Below are 18793 nucleotides of genomic sequence, written 5' to 3' on the forward strand. Positions count from 1 at the left end.
GGACAGACAACTGATGCCCAGCTGGGAAGGCTGCCGGGCAGATGGTTCAGGGAGCAGGACAGCCCCCGTCCTGTCGGCCTCCCTTCCAGTGGGGACATCCGGCCTGCCACAGGTGGCCTCCCCCCCTGCGCTGGCCGCAGCCCCGTGGGGGGCTCCTTCCGCCCTTGCTGAGCCCCGACACCCTGTGCCCCTGAGCTGGGCCTTGGCCACTTGTTTCCGCCCTGTGGGTTCTGTGCTCACATGTGGCTCATGACCGGGTGGGAGGATGATGGTCCCTGCGGATGCAGGCGTAGACAAGGGGCTGCTGGGCTGCAGTGGCGCCCATCTGAGGTTCATCTCGCCCCCAGCAGGCACCCAGACCCTTATGCTGTGCGCTGAATGTGTCCACTGCTGGGAGGTGGCCAGGGACAAGGGCTGCATGAGCTGCAGGCACAAGCTGGAGCCCCGGGGCAAGAGGCTTCTCACTTGCGCGGTTCAGAAGGCCGCATGAAGGGGCACCAGGTGGCACAGCTGACCAACGGTGGGGCAGGGGTGGCTTACGGAGTTGGGGCTGCAGTCAGGGGACTCTGTAGCAACCCTGAAGGGACAAACTGAGGTCAGAAGAGTATCCGTAACAGCGAAGACTTAATCGGTTGTAAACAAAATCCACACATCCAGGTGATGCTGAGGAAGCTCCGTCCCTGCCAACGGAGTGACAGTGAGAATGGGGCACCTGGCCTTCTCAGGAGGAAGTGGAGACCATCCCAGGAAGCTCTTCAGGGAGAATTCCAGCCCGTGAACTGGCTGGGAGAAATGCTGGAAGCCACTTGTCCTGGGTGCAGTGTTGTCCCGGAATGGCTGTCATGGGGACGGTGCTGGAGTGACCGGTGGGGAGCTGGATGTGAGGGCCACTGGCTGTGTGTCCCAGGCACTGCCTCATACCCAGCCAGGGAAGTCTGAGCCACGAGCATGTCCATGGCTGTCCCCCTCCACAAGCCACATGCAGGAGAAGAGGGCAGGGCTGTTTCACACGAGGCCTGAGGAGGGACAGCCAGATGGGGTCCTGATTTACAGCCTGCTCTCAGCGGCTTGGGACCTTTGTTCCCGGTGGGGGCACATGTTTTTACATGTGTGATGCCCCAAGACGACGGCCGAAAAGTAGACAGCTGCGGCCAAGCGCGTTCACGCACCTGCCTTCGGAAGAGGACACTGCGAGGTCGGCGTCCAGCCTGGCGAGGTGGGCGGCGGGCAGCCTCCACAGGGTGGGAACAGGATTCCAAAGGCGAGGGGGCCAGGACCGAGGTGCAGACACTGGGCGATGCATCCCAGGCCGTGAGGGGAAGGCAGAGGGTGGGGCCACCCGAGTCCAAGACTGGAGGCTGGCGGCTCTAGAGCCCCCAGGGTGGGCAGGGTGTTTGTGCCTTGCGCCCTAGGCCCACTGCGGCCCGCCCCGGGCTTGGGCGGCACCCCCACCTGCTTGCCGCGGGTGGAGGCAGGGCCAGGTTAGCGAGGGGCGGGGCCAGGTGCGCGGGGGGCGGGGCAGCGGCGGGAGGGTGGGGCCAGATGGGTGGGGGCGGGGCCAGGTGCGCGGGGGCGGGGCAGCGGCGGGAGGGTGCGGCCAGATTGGTGGGGGCGGGGCCTGGTGCGCTGGGGGCGGGGCAGCGATGGGAGGGACGGGGCTTCTGTTGGGGGCGGGCCCAGTGAGGGGCGGGGCCAGGGGTGAGGGGCGGGGCCGCTGTTGGGGGCGGGGCCAGGGGCGGCGCGGGGCGGGCGTGCGGAGGAGTGGGCTGGCCGCTGTCCGGCCCCGCTGCCTGGCGCCCCAGCCTACCCGCCGGGGCTCGTGTCTCCGGTCAGAGGCCAGCCCCGGGTCTCCGTCCTGTGTCCCAGGAGGCCGCCCCCGCGCCGGCCGCCGGGCCCCTGGCTGTTCAGACAGTGCACCAAGCCCCCCGACCCGGGCCAGGCGGGAGAGGATCCCGGGGCGCGGCGGGGACGCTGCCCGGCCGGCGCTAGAGGGCGCGCCTCGCCCGCGCTGCGCCCGTCACGGCCAGGACCGCCTCCCGGCTGTGGCCTCTCCCGCGTCCTCCGCGCTCTGGCCCTCCCCGGCCTCCTTGCCCTCTCCGCCGCTATCGCCGCGTGTCCCCCGAGCGCTGGACACAAACACGGGGCCTCTGGCAGGCTGGAGAGGCATGGGAGGGGCCGGAGGCGCTATCCCGAGTGGTCAGGCTTTGGGCGGCGCCGGTATCCAGAGGCAAGTCCCTAGCAACCTCTCCTGGTCTCCACAAGAAGGGCCCAGAAACCTCACTTGAAGAAGGTGAGCTGAACACAGCAATAATGGAGCAAATTTCTTTGAAGCCGGAAGAAAAGCTCACAGCGCCCAGGGGCTGGCTTGTTCCTCATGATGGTGGGACATGAGGGACAGAGCGGCACCGGGTCGCCAAGCAGGGGCGCGTTGGGGACCAACAGCCAGTCCTGGCCAGGGCTCAGTTCCAGGCAGGGCGGGAGTCCGCACGGCCACCTGTCCCTGAATCCACCCTAGCCTCCCCGCTGGGCACCACCGTTGCCTCCTCCAGGAAGCTTTCCCAGACTCATCCCCACCACTGCTGCATGGGTGCTTAGCTGTCTTGCCTCCCGCAGTCTGAACTCTGCAGTAGGAGGGCCCAGGTCCTGCTACTGGACCTCAGCTCCCTGACTGACCAGCCAGAGTATTGGCATACAGTGCCTGCCGGAGGTTGTGCAGGGGGCGATGGTGGGGCCAAAGGGGGTGCCAGGCCTGGGATGGGGAGGGAAGCCAGCCAGGAGCAGGAGTGTGGCCAGGACTGCAGATTGTCAGAGCCCAGGGCTTTGTTTACATGGGGTTCCATAGCTGGGGTGGGGGGGCGCAGCCACCTAGAAGCCTTTTCCCCAGCCGACCGGGTCATCAGACACAGGGGACAGGGGCCTTAGAACCAGCAACAAGTACCTGGACATGACCCCCAGAGTCCCTGAACTCCATGAGCTGGGGACAGACAGGATGGCCAGGCCCAGCCTCTCCTCACTGCCCCTTCCCACAAACACGTCATCTGCATCCCCTGCCCCTGGAGACCCCAGACCAAGGCAGTGAAGACCACTGGTGATCTCGAGGTTCTGCCAGTGGCGGACCCCTGTGCCAGAGATCTGGGCCAGAAAGTCCCAGAGAGTGAGACCCAGGCAGCCAGTCCAGTCTGGAGGCCCCCACCCTGGCTGTAACCAGGGACCCCGCCCTCCTCAGGGGACAGATGATGGGACCTGTCCCAGGAGGGCAGGGAGGACCTGGGAGCTGCCTGGGACCCCAGGACGAGAGACAAGAAAGCGTGGATCTGAACCAGGTGTCTGTTTATTGTTTGGAAAGCACATCTGCCGGTTTGGCCTCCACAAGGCTGGGGTCCCTGAGAACAGAGACCCCTCTGAGCCTGCTGACAAGCAGAGAACAGCCGCCCAAACTCAGGGCCATTAACAGTACAAAAAAACTGAATCTGTGGCTTTCTCTCCCAAGCTTTGAAAGGTAGCAGTCCAGACTATAAAAATCTAGAAGCATTGCGTAAGAAGTGTTAAATCTACAGCAAATACATCTTGTAAAAACTCAATAAATTATATATATAGATATATATAAACTTGTAACATCTAATAACATCTGAACCTGCATGCAGGGGTGGCCCCCCCTGAAATTGCCTCCCTGCCTGGAACACATGGCAATTAGAAGAAATTGTATGAAAATACCAGCTTGCTTTTAAGTCTAAAAAAATAAATCTCCTAGAGAAAAATCCTATAGAAATCTACTTCTCCTGCAAAAGAAGGCCAAAGGAAATAAAATATCCTCATGGAATCATCTCAAACTATTAATGACCCTTTAGGGTACCTGGGGGTTGGCTCCAGCCTTGGGGTGCGGGCTTGGAGGCACCCTTAGCAATCCCCTAAATGAAGCATAAACCTTTTCACTGTTAATAAGTTAAAACTTAAACCTCTGCCACGCGGCTGGCTAAACACTAGGGCCCTGGGGAGCGACGGGACATGGCTCTGGGGGTCGATAAATAGCTTTACAAATATACAGGTCCAAGGACAGAAAAGCCCCACCCTACTCCGTGGTTTCTGCATTTGTCTCAATAGCTAGTCCCCGGGGCCTCCCCCGGCTAAGGGGCCCCGCCCCCTGCCCCTGCACCCTCAGGGTCCCAAGCCTCAGTTGTACCGGCCTGCCTTCTCCCATATAGATATTTATATATATATGTATGTGTATATCATATACACAGCATCTATTTATATAAATGTACAGTCATTTCTGGAATAAACCTTTCAGATAGAAGGTAAAGGCTCCTGCCTTCAGGTACCCGTAATTTCAGTCTCTGGAGGGGCAGGGTGGGGAGTGGGGAGGCCTGGAGGTGGGGGCTACTAACAACCCCAGGAGGAAGGTGCCATTTGAAGGGGGAGGTGCGCCACACGGGGGCTTCCCTGTAGGCTCAGCTTGGGCGCTCGGAGTGGCCTCGGCGGCTCTGGACAGGGAGCCAGGCCAGCCCCTGCCCCACCCCGGTGCTCCCTGTGGGGGGCCACGGGCGGGGCAGGGAGCCCAGGGAGGGGCCTAGTGCCCCATCCTGAGGGGCCCCATGGGAGAAGCCCCTTACATTCTACGTTTGGTCCCCTGGTGCTGTGAGTCCAGGTGGCCAAGAGGTCACCATACAGCAGGGCGAACACCCCAGGGACCCCAGAGCACACATGTGTGCGTGCACGCGCGCCCACACACACACACACGCACACACACGTGACGTTGTCTGTCCATCCGTCCACCAGTTCCAGGTCTTGGGCCCCGGGCCGGCGGGACCCGGTGATCATGGCACGCCAGCAGCAGGACGGTGGTCTGGGGTCTGTTCTCACATTGATGGGGGCTCAGCCGGTTGGCCGCGGCCCTTCACGTCCGCGAACCCCCACTGCCGGCTGGGGCCGGGGGCAGCAGGTCGTGAGCGAACACGGAGTCGTCCCCGGAGGAGCCGGAGCTGGGGGTGTCCTGGCCGCCGGGCGAGTACTGCTCGAAGGGCACTGACAGGTCCAGGTACTCCTGCGGGCGGCAGGCGGGCTGCGGTCAGCGCGGCGCCGGCTCCACACGGGAGCCATCGCGGGGCGGGGCGGGGAGGGCCAGCACTCACGTCGGCGGACGTCACGGTGAGCACGCGGTCCAGATCCTCCACCAGCTGCTTGAAGGTGGGCCTCTGCGAGGGCGCGGCATGCCAGCACTCGCGCATGACCATGTACCTGGGGGACATGCAGGTCGGCCCCGCCCTGCGCTCGCCAGCGCCCCGCCCTCGGGGCTGGCCTCCCCCTCGAGAGCGGTGGGCGCGCACTCACAGGTCATGCGTGCAGTTGGCCGGCTTGTCCATGCGGTGGCCTTCCTTCAGTAGCTTGAAGAGCTCCTCCACGGGGATGCCGGGATACGGCGAGCCCCCCAGCGTGAAGATCTCCCAGAGCAGGACCCCGAAAGACCAGCTGTGGGTGGTGGGGGGCGCGGGCACGTCAGCCCTGGAACAGACCCCACCGGAGCGCAGGGCTCGGGCCAGTGGGCGGCCTCCAAGACCTCCCCGGCGCCTGCCCGCAGCAGCCTGTGCGCCACCCCCCGCCCACGCCCCTGCCAAGCCTGGCGCCACATACACGTCGCTTTGGTGGGTGTAGACGCGGTCAAACAGGGCCTCGGGTGCCATCCACTTCACGGGCAGGCGGCCCTGCGGGAGGAAGGGGGCGAGTTGGCCGCCGGGCGCCCTCCTGGCTCGGGGGCCCCCAGCTCCCCGGGCTGCGCTCACGTTGCTGGTCTTCTTGTAGTAGTCGAGGTTGTGCACGTCACGGGCCAGGCCGAAGTCGGCGATTTTCATCACGTTATCCTCGGTCACCAGCACGTTGCGGGCCGCCAGGTCTCTGTGGATGCACTGCGGGTGCGGGGCGCGGGTTCGAGCCGGCCCCACGGCCTCCAACCACCGCTCCCTGTCCCCCGGCCCCCCGGCCCCGCTCACCTTCTGCGAGGCCAGGTACTCCATGCCCCGCGCCACCTGGTAGGCGCAGGACACCAGGTCTTTGAATGTGAGCTGCTCCTCGGGAAGCCGGCAGGTGTCGAAGGAGTAGTCCGTGCCCGGGGGCCGCCGCGCGCGCAGGTATTCCCGCAGGTTGCCCTTGGCAGCGTACTCCACCAGCACGTACAGGGGCCCTGGGGGCGCGGGCGGCTCAGAGGGGCGCCCTGCGGACCTCCCACCGCCCCGCCCCGCGCGGCCCCGCCCCCACCGCGTCTGCGTTCAGGCCCCGCCCACCGCCCCGCCTGCAGGCCCGGCTCTCACCGCCCTGAGTGCAGGCGCCCAGCAGGTTGATAATGTTCTTGTGTTTTCCGATCATCTTCATCATCTCCATCTCGGACACCAGGTCTGATAAGTCCTTATCTGTGGCGTCATCTGTGCGGGGATGGGCAGCGGAGTCAGGCAGGGCTGTCCAGCCTGGCACGGGCCCCCTCGCCACATCCCCACCCAACCATCACCTTTCAGCATCTTCACGGCCACCGTGACGGGTTTGGCAGCTCGGTCCTTGTCGATGCCAATGGCCTCTGCCATGACCACCTGGCCGAAGCAGCCCTCCCCGAGAGGCTTGCCCAGGGTCAGCCTGGTAGCAGAAGCAGAGAGGCCATGAGCACACCTGCCTGCTTGAGGCCCTCTCCCAGGCAGCACAAGGTCAGTGCCGCCGCCTCCAGGAAGCCCTCCACACTCGCCCCGGCAGCCCTGCTAATGGTGATAAGAGACACTACCCCCTGACCTCTTGACCGTGAGGGCACTTTTCCAAGAGTGGGTCCCCCCTCACCTGTCTCAGAGGGGGCGTCCAGCCCCATATTCATCATCTGAATGACTTCCATCTGAATTCAGTCAGGCCCAAGTGGGAATCCCTCCCCGCCATGGGACCCCCACCCTCCGTGCCCCCGCACCCCCCACCGGGTCAGGGCCCCAGGCCTGCGTACACTACTGACCGGGCCCGGGACAGCTCCCACTTGGGGTCGGCGGGCAGCTCGAGCTCAGAGACGTTGGCCAGGGTGGGGCCCTCGCCCGAGGACAGCCGGGCGATGCGTACCAGCGGTGTGTTGGAGCTCATGGACGAGCTGGACTCCAAGGACACCTGCTGGGTCGGTAGCGGCAGGTTGGTGCCGCGGGGCCGGGCAGCCAGGACCCGGAGTGCGGCTCCCATGGACCGCGTGCCCGGGCGGGGCCGGACTCCTGCCCCTGTGGCACTAAGTGAAGGTTTTTAACACATTTTGCTCCAGAGTAACCCGGCTCTGCGGGGTGACTGTGAAGAATGGGGAGGGCTCGGCCCACACCCCGATGTCTTCAGACTCTACAGAGGGGATGCACTCGGGGGCCGGGGCAGAGGGACGGGCAAGGGCATGGGCGGGCTCGGAACCTGGTATCTACTTTCTGTTACCTGTCGCTTGAGCGGGAAGCGGGAGACCTTGTGCACCGCGGGTGAGCCCAGGCCCTTCTTGGGGGGGCTCCGCAGGCGGTAGAGCGTCACGGCGGCCACGGCCAGAATGAAGAGGAGGAAGCCCAGCCCGTAGCTGAGGACACCCGCAAACACACCACCAGCCTCACCGGCCTCCACCAGCTCCTCCTCGGCTGCAAAGACACGGGCATCAGCGGCCTGGCCCGGCGTCGTGGGAGCCCGCGCGCTGCCCTGGGCCAGAGCTGCGGACACAGTGGGGGGCCCAGGACAGGGTACAGGCCCTGCCCTCGATGGGGTGGGGGGGTGCCAAGGCCTCGTTGAGTCTTCAGCAGCCAGAAGTGAGCAGGCCACAAGGAGCAGACAGACCCAGGAGAGAAGAGAGCCCAGCAGAGCCATCAGAACCCTCACCCGTGACCCAGGAGACGCCAGCGCCACCGCGTCAGCTGCTGGGGACCCGCTATTGGGGGAGGCCCATCTGGGCCAAGATAGGGCCAGATGGACTTTGCCTGCAGGCTGGGTGCGGAACACAGCCGGAGGGCGCTGCAATTCCCTGGCCTCCCCGGCGGCACTGGCGCATCCCAAGCCCTGAGAGGACACAGCGAGAGCGGCAGAAGCTGGTACCTGGCAGCACCACCAGCCACGCAGAGTGATGGGAAAACCCAATAGAATTGCCCGCCAGGCACGTGTACTCCCCCGCGTCCTCAAAGGTGACATTGCGCAAGGATAGGACCTCTAGCTCCTTGTCAGTGGCGTTAGCGCCCGCCGTCTACAAAGAGAGAACACAGCGCGATAGGAGAGCGCCAAGAGCCGCCCACGGGCACCACAGCCAGAGTCCACTCGGCGCTGATCCGGCCAGGCTGCAAGGAAAACGCCGCCACCGCCACCGCGGCCACCGCGGCCGAGCGGCCTCTGCCCCGCGCGTCCACACCGAGCCCGAAGCCAGTCCCTCCACCGGCGAGTCCTCTGTCCCAGGTGAGCCAGACGTGCTGGCCGTCAGCACAGCAGGCGGGGTGAGCGTGCACCAGGGGAAGAGGCAGGCAGGGGTCAGGGGTGAGGCGGGCAACAGGGCCGAGCAGAAGTGAGCAGCCGTGGGAGCCGGGACCAGAGAGAGAGGAGGGGATGGAGAGACGGACAGACAGAGAGAGAGGACACGCGTGCCAGAGCAGCTGAAGGCGGGCACTCAGGCCCGGCCCTGGGGCAAGGATGTCCGGGGGCACACACGGGGTGCAGGCGGGTCAGCGCAGGCCGTGGGGGCTCAGAGCAGGCAGTCACAACACAGGCGGGCGGGTCAAGGTGCAGAGGCAGCCACGCCGGGAGCAGAGTGTGAGCCGGGGTCAGGGGGTGGGAGTGGCGGGGCATGCAGGTGGGTACAGGGCCAGGGCATCGGAGCTGGAGCTCGGCGTGCCAGGCAGGCGTGGGACAGAGCTGTTACCTGCTGGGGGCCCGTGAACACGCAGCCAAAAGGCCTTCTCAGCCACGCCTATGAAATTGGAGGCTCGACAGAGGTACTCGCCCCCGTCATGCTCGGACACATTGGCCAGGCGGAGGCGCGCGTCGGCCTCCGCACTCTCACTGATCCACGACTGCGGGGACAAGAGACCCGGCTCAGGCGCGGGGGCCCCGCCGGACACACAGGCGTGACTGCTGAGGAGCTGGCCTTCACCTGGACCCCGAGAAAGGGGTGGGTGAACCAGGCGGCGCCAGCCAGGAGGGCTGCCTGGAGGAGGCATGGAGACACCTCGCAGCGGGTGCTGTGTTCGCACTGGACACAGCTGCCCGTCACGAACCCCCGCCGCCCGCTGACTCTCAGAGAGGCCCTCCGTGGGGCGCTCAGGCCGCCCGCCCGCCCCTGGGGTGCCGGCTGCGACGCTGCCAGGCCTGAGAGCTCCGGGCACCGCCCCGCCCCCAGTCTCTACTCCCGCTCCCGCCCCTCAGCCCCATCGTTTGTCTTAACAGATGTTTCTCTTTGGGCGGCAAATGTCGCAATCGCCCCAACTCGGGTGGCCCCCACCCCCGGGACCGTGGGAACCGAGTGGACACAGCCCTGCCCTGAGGGCCCAGGGAGGCGCCTGGGCAGGCGGTGGAGAGCCCCGCTCTGGCTCTGCAGGCCAACAGCGGACAGACCCCGCCCCCCAGGCCCACCGCGCTGCGTCTCCCCCAGGCCCAGCGCCTGTGTTCCCACCCCCAGCCCGACAGGCCCCCGCCTGGGACGCCCTCCCCGCCCGGCCGGCGGTGGCGCCCACCTTGAGCACAGTGACGTACGGCGTGCCGTCGGGCCCCACCTTGCTGCCGTTCACCTCCACGTGCTTGAGCCACTGGATGTGGGGCTGGGCATCGCTGTAGACCTTGCAGTGGAACTCCACGTCGCTGCCCAGCACGGCGGTCTGGTTGGCGGGCAGCCCCGCTTGCAGGATGGGCCGGTGCGGAGAGCGCTCTGCGGGGCGGCAGGGCTTCAGAGGAGGCCCCGCCCGCGCGCCGCCCGCCCCCGCGCCCCGCGCCCCGCGCCCGGGGCCTCACCCAGCACGTCCAGCGTGTAGGTCTGCTGGATGCGGCCGAACTTGTTCTCCACAACGCACGTGTAGTTGCCGCGGTCCGAGGGCACCACGCTCTCCATAACCAGACTCCACTGCTGATGGCGCAGCTGCAGGCGGCCGCGGGTGAGCGGACGGCGGGCCCGCGCCCCCCACCCCACCCCGCGCCCCCCAACCCCCGCGGGCCCACCTTGATGCCTCCGATGCGGTGCTCGCCCCGGAACTCCTTGCCGTTCTTCAGCCAGGTGATGGATGGCGTGGGGTTGCCGGCGGCAGGGCAGCGGAAGCGAACTGTGTTGGCGGCCGGCACCGCTAGCAGCTTCTTGTCCATCCGCTCGGGCCGCGTCCAGTAAGGGGCCCCTGCTGTCCCGGGAGGGAGGGAAGGCTGTGACGGGGTTGGGTGGGTAGAGGCTTGCCTGTCCTCCTCCAGCCCCATTTCTCGCCCGCGGAGGGGATGTCAGCCTTTTGAAGACCTCTGCCCAGGGCTGGACGAGCTTTCAGTAGCCTGAATGCCACCTCTGGGCACGCCCAAAGTCAGGTGCTCTCACCTCCCTCCGACGCCAGCTCCAGTCGGGGGTCTAGGGCGCCGCACTGTGACCCAGGACGCAGAGGTGTCTCGGGATCACCACCCACCCAAGCGGGCCCACCAACTGGCACAGGGACCAGGGCACACCAGGTGAGGACGCCCAGCTCGATGGATAGGCAGCGCCCAGTCACCCAGAGAACCTGGAGCCTTGAGTCCAGCCAGGAGCCCGTGGGCATCTGCGAGACCCCAGGCCACGCTCTGCCCCGTGGGTGACAGGATGTCCAGGAGGTCCTGCTCCCCACCCTGCTTTTCGGGACTGTCCACCCCCACCCTCACAGCCCAGCTGGGTTTTCTCCTTTGGGGCTGGGCTGGGGAGGCCAGGCAGCCATCCCCCAGGAGTCAGGCAGCCCCACCAGCGGCCCTGCTTGGGGTGCTGCAGCCACAAGGGAAGATCACCCCAGAGTGGGCAGGACCCACCAGGGCGAAGGGAGAAGACGGACAAGGCGCCCACTGGGTCCCCTCACCCCCACCCTGCATCTCGTGGCATCACAAACTCGGCTCCTCCAAAAGCAGATAGTCCGCCTCCCGAGACCAGGCCCTCCACGCCAGGCAAAGCCCCCTGCCGCTTGCTGTTCCAGGCCCAGGTACCTGGGCGCTGTCACCCACAGGCTGCCACCAGGAACCACTGCGGGCAGCCCCTTCCCAGTACATGCTCCTGCGCCCGACACCCATGGCCACGCTGGCAGCCAGACACCCAAACACCCACAGACACCCTGACACCCAGACATCCCGACACCCACAGCCACGCTGATACCCAGACACCCCGACACCCACGGCCACCCCAACACCCACAGCTACGCTGACATCCTGACACCCAGGGCCAACCTGACACCCAGACACCCACAGACACGTCAGGCACCGTCAGACACTCCAACCCCCACAGACACCTGACACCCGCAGCCACCCCTGTCCCCTGCCTAGGCTGCCCCAGGTGCCTCCCATTTGCCTGAGCCCCTGTCTGCTGCCCCTTGTCCCGGTTCGTGCACATGCAGGACTGACCACAAGCCTGGCTCCCCCAGCCCTGGCGACACCAGCCCACCGGGTGCCCCTGGAGCCCCAGCTCCCGGCCCTGCAGCACAGTGTGTGCCCCACCCCTCACCTGCCCCCAGAGCCCGGGGTGGGCACCCATCGCCCCACACAGAGGGAACCCCACAGAGGTGGTTCCCAGGCCTCGTTCCCATGGGGCGGGCGGGGCTGGGCCCCGGTGGCAAGGCAGGTCCCCACCCGGGCAGCCCCACACGCCTGGAGCCTGGTCTCACCTGTGTCCTCGGCCTCGTCATCCCCATCTTCATCGTCCCCCGAGGACGGAGCGTCTGTAACGCAGGCGAGAGGGAGATGCAGGGGGCAGCCTGCAGCCAGGCAGGGCCCTCACTGGGCCGGGCCTCCCCGCGCCTCCCCCGCCAGGAGCACTGTGCCCTCGCTGCTACCTGTCACGCGCACGCTGAAGAGGCACAGCACCCGCTGGGAGAGGCGCTGGCGGCAGCTGTAGGCCCCGGTGTCCTCGTGGGAGGCGTTGAGCACCTGTAGCCGCTGTGGCCCCACCAGGACGCGGTCTGAGGGCACCAGGCCCACGCCGTCCTTCACCCAGATGGTGGGCTCCGTGGGCGCCCCCGCTGGCAAGCGGCAGCTCAGCTCCATGGTGTCCCCGCTGCCAAAGGCCCGCTCCTGCGGGCTGGGCTCGGGGCCCGGGACCTCTGTGGGCAAGATGGGGGCGTGAGGCGGATGTCCCCACGCAGCACCGACGCGCCGGGCCGTCTGGGGCCTGGAGGCAGGGACTGGAGAAGTGGTCCTGCCAGCTGTCCCGTAGGGCAGACCGGGGTGGGGATGACTGTCAGCAGTGCCAGGGCCGACCCTCCTGTGTTGGCAACCCGCAAGAAGACAGGTGGGGGGCCGCGCTGGTCAAATGCTGCGTGGACACAGGACACTCCGGAGTGTCGTGAAGTATTCCTCCTGCTTTTTTCCCAACCACTTGGAAATGTTTAAGACCCACGCTGACCTCATGGGGTCAGCATGGCGGGAGGTGGGAGCGCGTGCGTGGCCGACCTTGTGGGGACGTCAAGTGGGGATGACAAGGGAAAGGGACTAGACAACTCATCCCAGGAGGGGGTGCCCCCACCCCGGGACCTGAGAACAGACACTAACCAGCATACCAGGGAGCACCCCAAACTTTCCAGAACGGCTGGGTGCTGAGATGGGAAAGGCCGGCCTAGGGTGGAGGCCCTCGGGGGCCTGGCCGGTCGACACACAAACCCAGAAGGGAGCGTCTTGGACCTAAACTAGCCTCAGCAGTGAGCAACGGAAAGGGATCAGAATTGCACGTGGGTGTGGAACCGGGTCTGGCTGGTGGGGTGAGGGGACTGGGGACCCCATGTTAGACGGGGACGCAGGTGGGAACAGGAGGAGGGCTCTAGGCTCGGCCGGCAGAGGGGCCCACATAGGGCCCCCAGGCCAGGTGGGCAGCCCTGGCCCACCTCCCCCGCAGGTGCCAAGAAGCTGGGCTGGAGGGTCTTTCGGGATGTCCGCTAGGCCCCCGGGCCCTCCCCCTGCCCAGTGCCCACCCAGATCCCAAGGGGCCAACAAGGCCCAAGACCCAGGGGCTGACCGCCCGCCCAGGTCTCTCTGCCAGGGCCGGACAATGCCTGGCAGCCTGGGCTTCGGGCCCGGGACAGGGCTGGGTGGTCCCACCACGCAGACCCAGCTGGGTTCGCCGCACCCTTACTTGTCATTCTGCCGACGCGTGGCCTAGATTCGAGGCCCAGCTGCCCACTCTGGCCACGCCAGCTCCTCACACAGGCCCCGCTCAGCCTGCCCACCTTGGAGGCCCACCAGCTCAGGGCCCACCAGGGGGGTCCCTCAACTGGCCATGGCGTCTGCGTCTCCTGGGCCCCCAGTCAGGGGCTCCCGGCCTGACGGGCAGCCCCCAGTCCTAACCATGGCATCGTGTGGGGACCACCCAGGGCTGGGAGCCGGCTGAGGCCCCCCAGAAAGCCAAGAACAGGCTAGCTGTGGCTGCCTCGGCCTCAGGCCCTGGCCCAAGGGCAATAGCGGTTGGTTCCGGGTTGGTCTGGGAGGCAATAGCAGGTCAAGCCACCCGTACAAGTATCGGCTTCAACCCGGCCCAGCAGAGGCTGGGAGGACTCAAAACGGACCCCAGGCCAGACCTGCAGCCATCACTGGTGTGGGGGCGGGGCCTGGACCTCTGACCTGCCCACCATCCTGCCCCACCACATGGCCGCAGACCCGGGCTGGGATGATGGAGGCATCACTCCTTCCTGCAGGTCCAGCCCACCAGTCCCACCTGGCACCACAGGGGACCCCGGGGAGACCAGGAAGGGCCAGGAGGGTGGTCAGGTAGGGAGACACAGAGTGACGGACAGGGCGCAGCGGGGCGCTACCCCGGGACGGGGGGGGGCACATGCCATGGACTACTCAGCCCCCTGTCCCCAGAGGCCTCGGGAAAAGCCTTCCTTGACTCACACAAGGGGGCCCTCCCACACTCGCACAGCCACTGGGGCCACACCTGGCGGATGACAAACGTCCTCTGTGGGTGCCCGGGTGCCACGTGCCAGCGTCTGTCCCCGAGGGTCCACAGCACCTGCTCCTGCCTGCACCCCCAAAGCCTAAGCTCAGTGAAGGGCACCAAGGGGTACTGTGCCCTGGAGGGGCCACGCCAGGCCTTCCTCTGGCCTTATCTCCCAGGCCCAGAATCCCCCCGACCCTGCCACTGACCACCTGTGACTCAGTTTCCCCCACTGTCAGAACAGGGAGGCCACCCAAGCAGGGGACTTGAGACCCATTCTGCCCTGGGGCTACATTCCAGGATTGCCGTCCACCGGCCAGAGCTGGAGCCTGTCTGTGGGGAAGGCCGCGACCTCTGCGGGGGAACTTGCTCCCGCTTTGGGGTCACTACAGGTTTGGAGTCACTAGAGTTGTTCCATCGCTCAGTCCCGTCCGACTTTGTGACCCCAAGGACTACAGCGCGCCAGGCTCCTCTGTCCTCCACCAGCTCCCAGAGTTTGTTCAAGCTCACGTCCTACGGTTCACTCATCCACTACAGCTGAGGCCCCCTCAATGCACGGGGGTGTGCCCGGGTCGGAGAAGACCAGGAGAGCAGGGACTGAATTCAGACCCGGCTCAAAGGAGCCCTCTGGAGCCACTGGAAAAGAAGAGCCCAGGGACATGCTTTAAACATCCCGGAGGGCACCCCACATGGACCCTGAAGCCAGGGCCTTCCTCCACACCCCGCCCGGAAAGAATCCGAAAGATTTGCTAACAAAGTCAGAAAAAGAAAGGGGTGGGATTCGGAGGCCTGACAAATTCGGAGGCTAATGAGGGTTTACAGGATTATCCAGCCTAATCCTCCTACAACCGGCCACCAGGACGGGCAAGGAAACTGAGGCTGCGGGCAAGCACCCGGACCTGGGGTAGGCAGGCAGCCTCTCAGGGCCCAGCAGAGCCTGGGGTTAAGGACCCGCCCCCCAAAAAAGGCTCACCACCACAAGCCTTCATTCACTTGTAAATCACTCGGGCCAGCCAGGCCACCCCCTCCCCCAAACCACTGCCTGGGCACTGTGTCCCCACCTCCTCAATGAGACCCCGGCTCCTCTCTGGGCCCAACTGTAAAATGGGATGTGCCAGGCCCCAGATAGGGCCCCAAGTGGGACTTGAGGGCCTGGGGGGGGGAGGGCGGGGACGTTCCCCAGCTCGACGCAGGGGCTCAGAGGCCAGAAGTCCAGCCTCAGGCTCAGCCCAGGTTAATGAACCACCCAGAGGCCCGTGGGGCTCAAAGTCCAGCCCTGCTGAGGAGCAGGCAGGGAAGGCTGCCACCAGGGCCTTCCTGAGACATGCCCTGCGCCCCCAAGGACCGCTCCTGGCCGGGTGGGTCCCCTGCCAGGCCCTCACTGAGAGCGTGGCTCCACGTGGAGAGGAAGGCTCCCTGGGGAGGCCGGGTCGTTCGGGCTGCAGACACCTCCTCCACTGTCCTTGACCTCTGCCAGCTGCGGTGCCATAACTTATGCTCCCTGGGAGAGAGCCAGGCTGGGACCTTTGTAAATTTCACGAGGCCTCTGCAGCTCCTTCAGGAACCGGATTAAGTTTATTGATCTTTCATCTGGCTACCTGTTTCGCCAACTTTCCTGCGGAGGCAGGGGCCCGGTCCTCGGTCTTTACACCCCAGGCCCGCATCTGGTGGGGACGCCGGCAGTCCCTTAAGGCGGGGCGGGGGCTGCCCGTCCCCCCCAACCCCCCCATTCTGCGCCGCAGAAGGTCCAAGAGGCCAGGGCCCCGCCCCCCGCCCCTCCCCCGGGGCTAGTTGACATTCCCCAGCCGTAGGGAGTAATATCTTTATCTGAATGCGAATGCTAATTCAGCCCCCCCCACCCCCCGCGGCCGCCTATTCGGCGCCCCTGGAAGCGGGGGCCGCCCTAGCAGGCGCTAAAAGCGCGCGCTGACCTCCCGACGGCCTCTGTCACGCCGCTGAATGACACGCACATTCAAGCGCCGAGCCCACTTTCATTCATAAAAAAATGACATTGTTCCGGGAGGCCGCCGCCGCCGCCGCCGCAGGAAGGGGCGCGGGGGGCGCGGGGAGGGGCGGGCCGCCATCTGCCTGCGTCCAGCCCGCGGCCGCCGCCTCCCTGGCACCGCGCGCCCGCAGCCGCCCGGCTCACACCTCCCCGCGAGGCCGGGCCGCCATCAATGCGCGTCTGTGGCCGCGCCGAGGTACAAAGGAGCGGCTGTTCGGGTCCCGCCCGGGTGGGGCGTGAGCTCACCGGGTGAAGGCCTCCCTCCGCGCGGCCGCCCGGCCGGGGACCGGGGTGCGTGCGTGCAGCCCCTCGCAGGCGCCGACCCTCTCCAGCGCCCGAGTCGTCGGTCTCCAGGGGGGCGGGCTCCCTACGGCCGCCCCCCCGGGCCTCCCCTCTCTGCCCGGCCGCCACCGGGAGCCTGGCAGGGCGCGTGCCGGGCGTGGGCACCCGGAGCGCTCGGCCGGGGGCGGTGAGCGCTTGCACCTCGAGGGGTCCGGCGCGTGTGCGGGGCGGGGCCCGGCGCCGAGACGCGCTCCAGACCCTCCGCTGCCCGCGCCCCACGGGCCCTCCTCGCCGACCCTCGACGTCCCGCCGAACCTTGGTCTCCAGAGGGGGACCACAGCCCCAGGCCGCTCGGGCATTCGCGCTAACCACTTCCCGGCCCGGCCCAGGGGGGCACTCATCTTAACTCACGGGGCGTGAGAGCTGGGAGGGGGGAACGGAGGCGCTAGAAGGTGTCACCTGGTCGTGCGGGCCACTGAAGGGCTGGGGCCCAGCCGCGGGCTGATGCACTTTCACACCCTCCCTTCAAAGTCCGGAGTCTGCTTTGGCTGCAGCTGGCCGTGAACTGGGGCCTGAAGGGGGCTGGGGAAGCGGTACCAACAGCAGGAACTTTCTGTCAATGCGGACCCCGCAGAACAATGGGAACCGTGGAGACACAGCCCTCAAGCCCTCCCGACCGCGCCCGGGGGGCAGGCTGCGCCCGGCTGGGGAGCGGCGGGGGGCGGGGAGCGCGGATGCCACCGCGGTGCCCAGCTCGCCGCCACAGCCTCGTACTTGGGTGGCAGCCCTGCGGCTCCAGGCGCCCCACAAACTGCCGCGCCAGCTCTGGCCCCGATCCCCGGGGAGGGCGGGCGGCAGAAACCCGGACGCCGGCCCCGCGATGCCAGCGCAGAGCGTGCCCTGGGGCCCACTCAGACATCCAACGCCCCACACCCACCTCGGCGCCGGTTCCCCGGCCCGCCGCCGCCGCCGCCGCCGCCCGCCGGGTCCCCGCGTACCTGCCGCTCTCCGCACGACGCGGGGCTCCACGCCCGGGGACCCGAGGACGGCGCCGGTCATGACCGCCACTGCCACGCAAAACGCGAGGGCGCGAGCCGGGGCGCCCATCGCGGGGGCGGGGGGTGCGGCGTCCTCAGGCGGCGCGCTCCAGCATGCTGCCCCCCATGGCCCGGCTCTAGCACCGGTGGGAGGAGGGCGCCGCTGCGGAGTCTGCGGGAGAAAGCAGGCAACTCGTTACGCGGGCGGGCCGGGGCGCGCAGGGGCGGAGGCGGCGGTGGCCAGGCTCCCGCGCCCCGGCCCCTCCGATCCCCGGCCGCCCCGCCCGCCCGCCCGCCCGCCGCCGCCGCCGCCCAGGGCTCCCGGGCCGCCTGGCGCCGGCCGCCGCCTCCCCACCGCGGTCCCTCCTCCCCTTTCCCTCCCTGGCTGCTGCTGAGCCCTCCCAGGGCGGCGGCGGCGGCAAACTTTCCAGAGCGGGAAGCCCGAGCCCCGGCCGGGCCCCGCCGCAGACACCGCTTGGGATCCGAGCCCGCCGCGCGCTCCGGACCCCTCGCGCCCGCCGGGTCCCCACGCACCGACCTGGCGGCCCCGGGCGCCCGACTCGCTGAGCGCGGCTCCCGATCGCGCCCGCCGCGCGCCGGCCCAGCGCCTGCGCCTCGTCTCTCCGGCCGTCCGCTCGGCAGTGCTTGGTGCGCCCGGCCGAGCTGGACCGCGCGGCGTCAGCTGCTCGCGCCGCCGCCGCCGCCGCGCACTGAGCCCCGGCGGCCGGGCGCGCGGCAGCCAGTGGGGGCCGGCCCGCTCCCGCCCCGCCCCGCCCCGGCCACGCCCGCCCCGGCTCGCGGGGCGCGGGGCGCGGCGCCACGCCCCTCCCCTGGGGCGGTCCGGGGGCGGGGCCGCGGCCGGCCTGGCCCCTGCCGGCGGAGGGGATTAGAGAGGGCGGCGCGGGGCGGGGGCGCCGGGCGGTCTCGGAGGGCGTGGGAGCCGGCTCCTCCGCGAGGCCCCCCGTCGCACCGTCGGGCTCCCCCCGCGCCGGGCGGGCGCACAGAGAGGCCGAGCGCGGGTTCATCTTTGCACAGCGTGCTGTCCCGGTGGCCGCCGGGCCGCCGACCGGGGGCTGAGGCCCGAGGAAGGCTGGATGGGGAGGGGCGTAGAGAGGGGTGGTCTCTGCGGGTGAGACTTGGCAGGGAGGCTTCACCGAGACGGAGCCGCACAGGCTAGGCCCCGGGGCGTGAGCAGCCCAGAAAGCCTGGGACCAAGGCCAGTTCGGCCTGCCCTCCTGGGGTTGGGATGCTAGGGGCCTGCACTCCCGGGAGCTGGGGGGCCTGTCGCTGCATCTATGAAGCGCCGGCTGCATGTGCGCAGAACTCAGCTGCCTGAGTTCCTGGCCAGAGGGGCTCACCCAGGCACACTCCACCCCCAGGGAGAAGTTT

The 18793-nt window shown here is 67.7% G+C and overlaps 1 protein-coding gene across 8 annotated transcripts; it reads right to left on the minus strand.

The window, feature by feature from the left end:
- Positions 1-3023: 3023 nt before the first annotated feature.
- FGFR3 (fibroblast growth factor receptor 3) lies at positions 3024-18099 on the minus strand. 8 transcript variants are annotated; one of them, XM_088836621.1, is made up of 18 exons: positions 17943-18099; positions 17366-17576; positions 11988-12254; positions 11820-11873; positions 10165-10337; positions 9961-10084; positions 9726-9877; positions 8065-8209; positions 7426-7616; positions 6977-7125; positions 6497-6618; positions 6303-6413; positions 5985-6175; positions 5778-5900; positions 5629-5699; positions 5329-5466; positions 5130-5235; positions 3024-5041 (listed from the first exon to the last, which is right to left on the minus strand). In XM_088836621.1, exons 2-18 carry the CDS (start codon positions 17472-17474, stop codon positions 4895-4897), a joined length of 2373 nt encoding a protein of 790 aa, XP_088692747.1. In that variant the 5' UTR covers positions 17475-17576; positions 17943-18099; the 3' UTR covers positions 3024-4894. The 8 variants fall into 8 exon arrangements, with proteins under 8 accessions (XP_088692747.1, XP_055290789.2, XP_088692745.1 ...); XM_055434814.2 differs by having other exon boundaries at positions 9687-9877; XM_088836619.1 differs by lacking the exon at positions 8065-8209 and adding an exon at positions 8876-9026 and having other exon boundaries at positions 3025-5041; positions 9687-9877; positions 10165-10334.
- Positions 18100-18793: the final 694 nt, after the last annotated feature.

Source organism: Moschus berezovskii, chromosome 5, assembly GCF_049115385.1.
Source record: "Moschus berezovskii isolate FMDL1 chromosome 5, NW_MosBer_1.0, whole genome shotgun sequence".
Lineage (NCBI taxonomy): Eukaryota > Metazoa > Chordata > Mammalia > Artiodactyla > Moschidae > Moschus > Moschus berezovskii.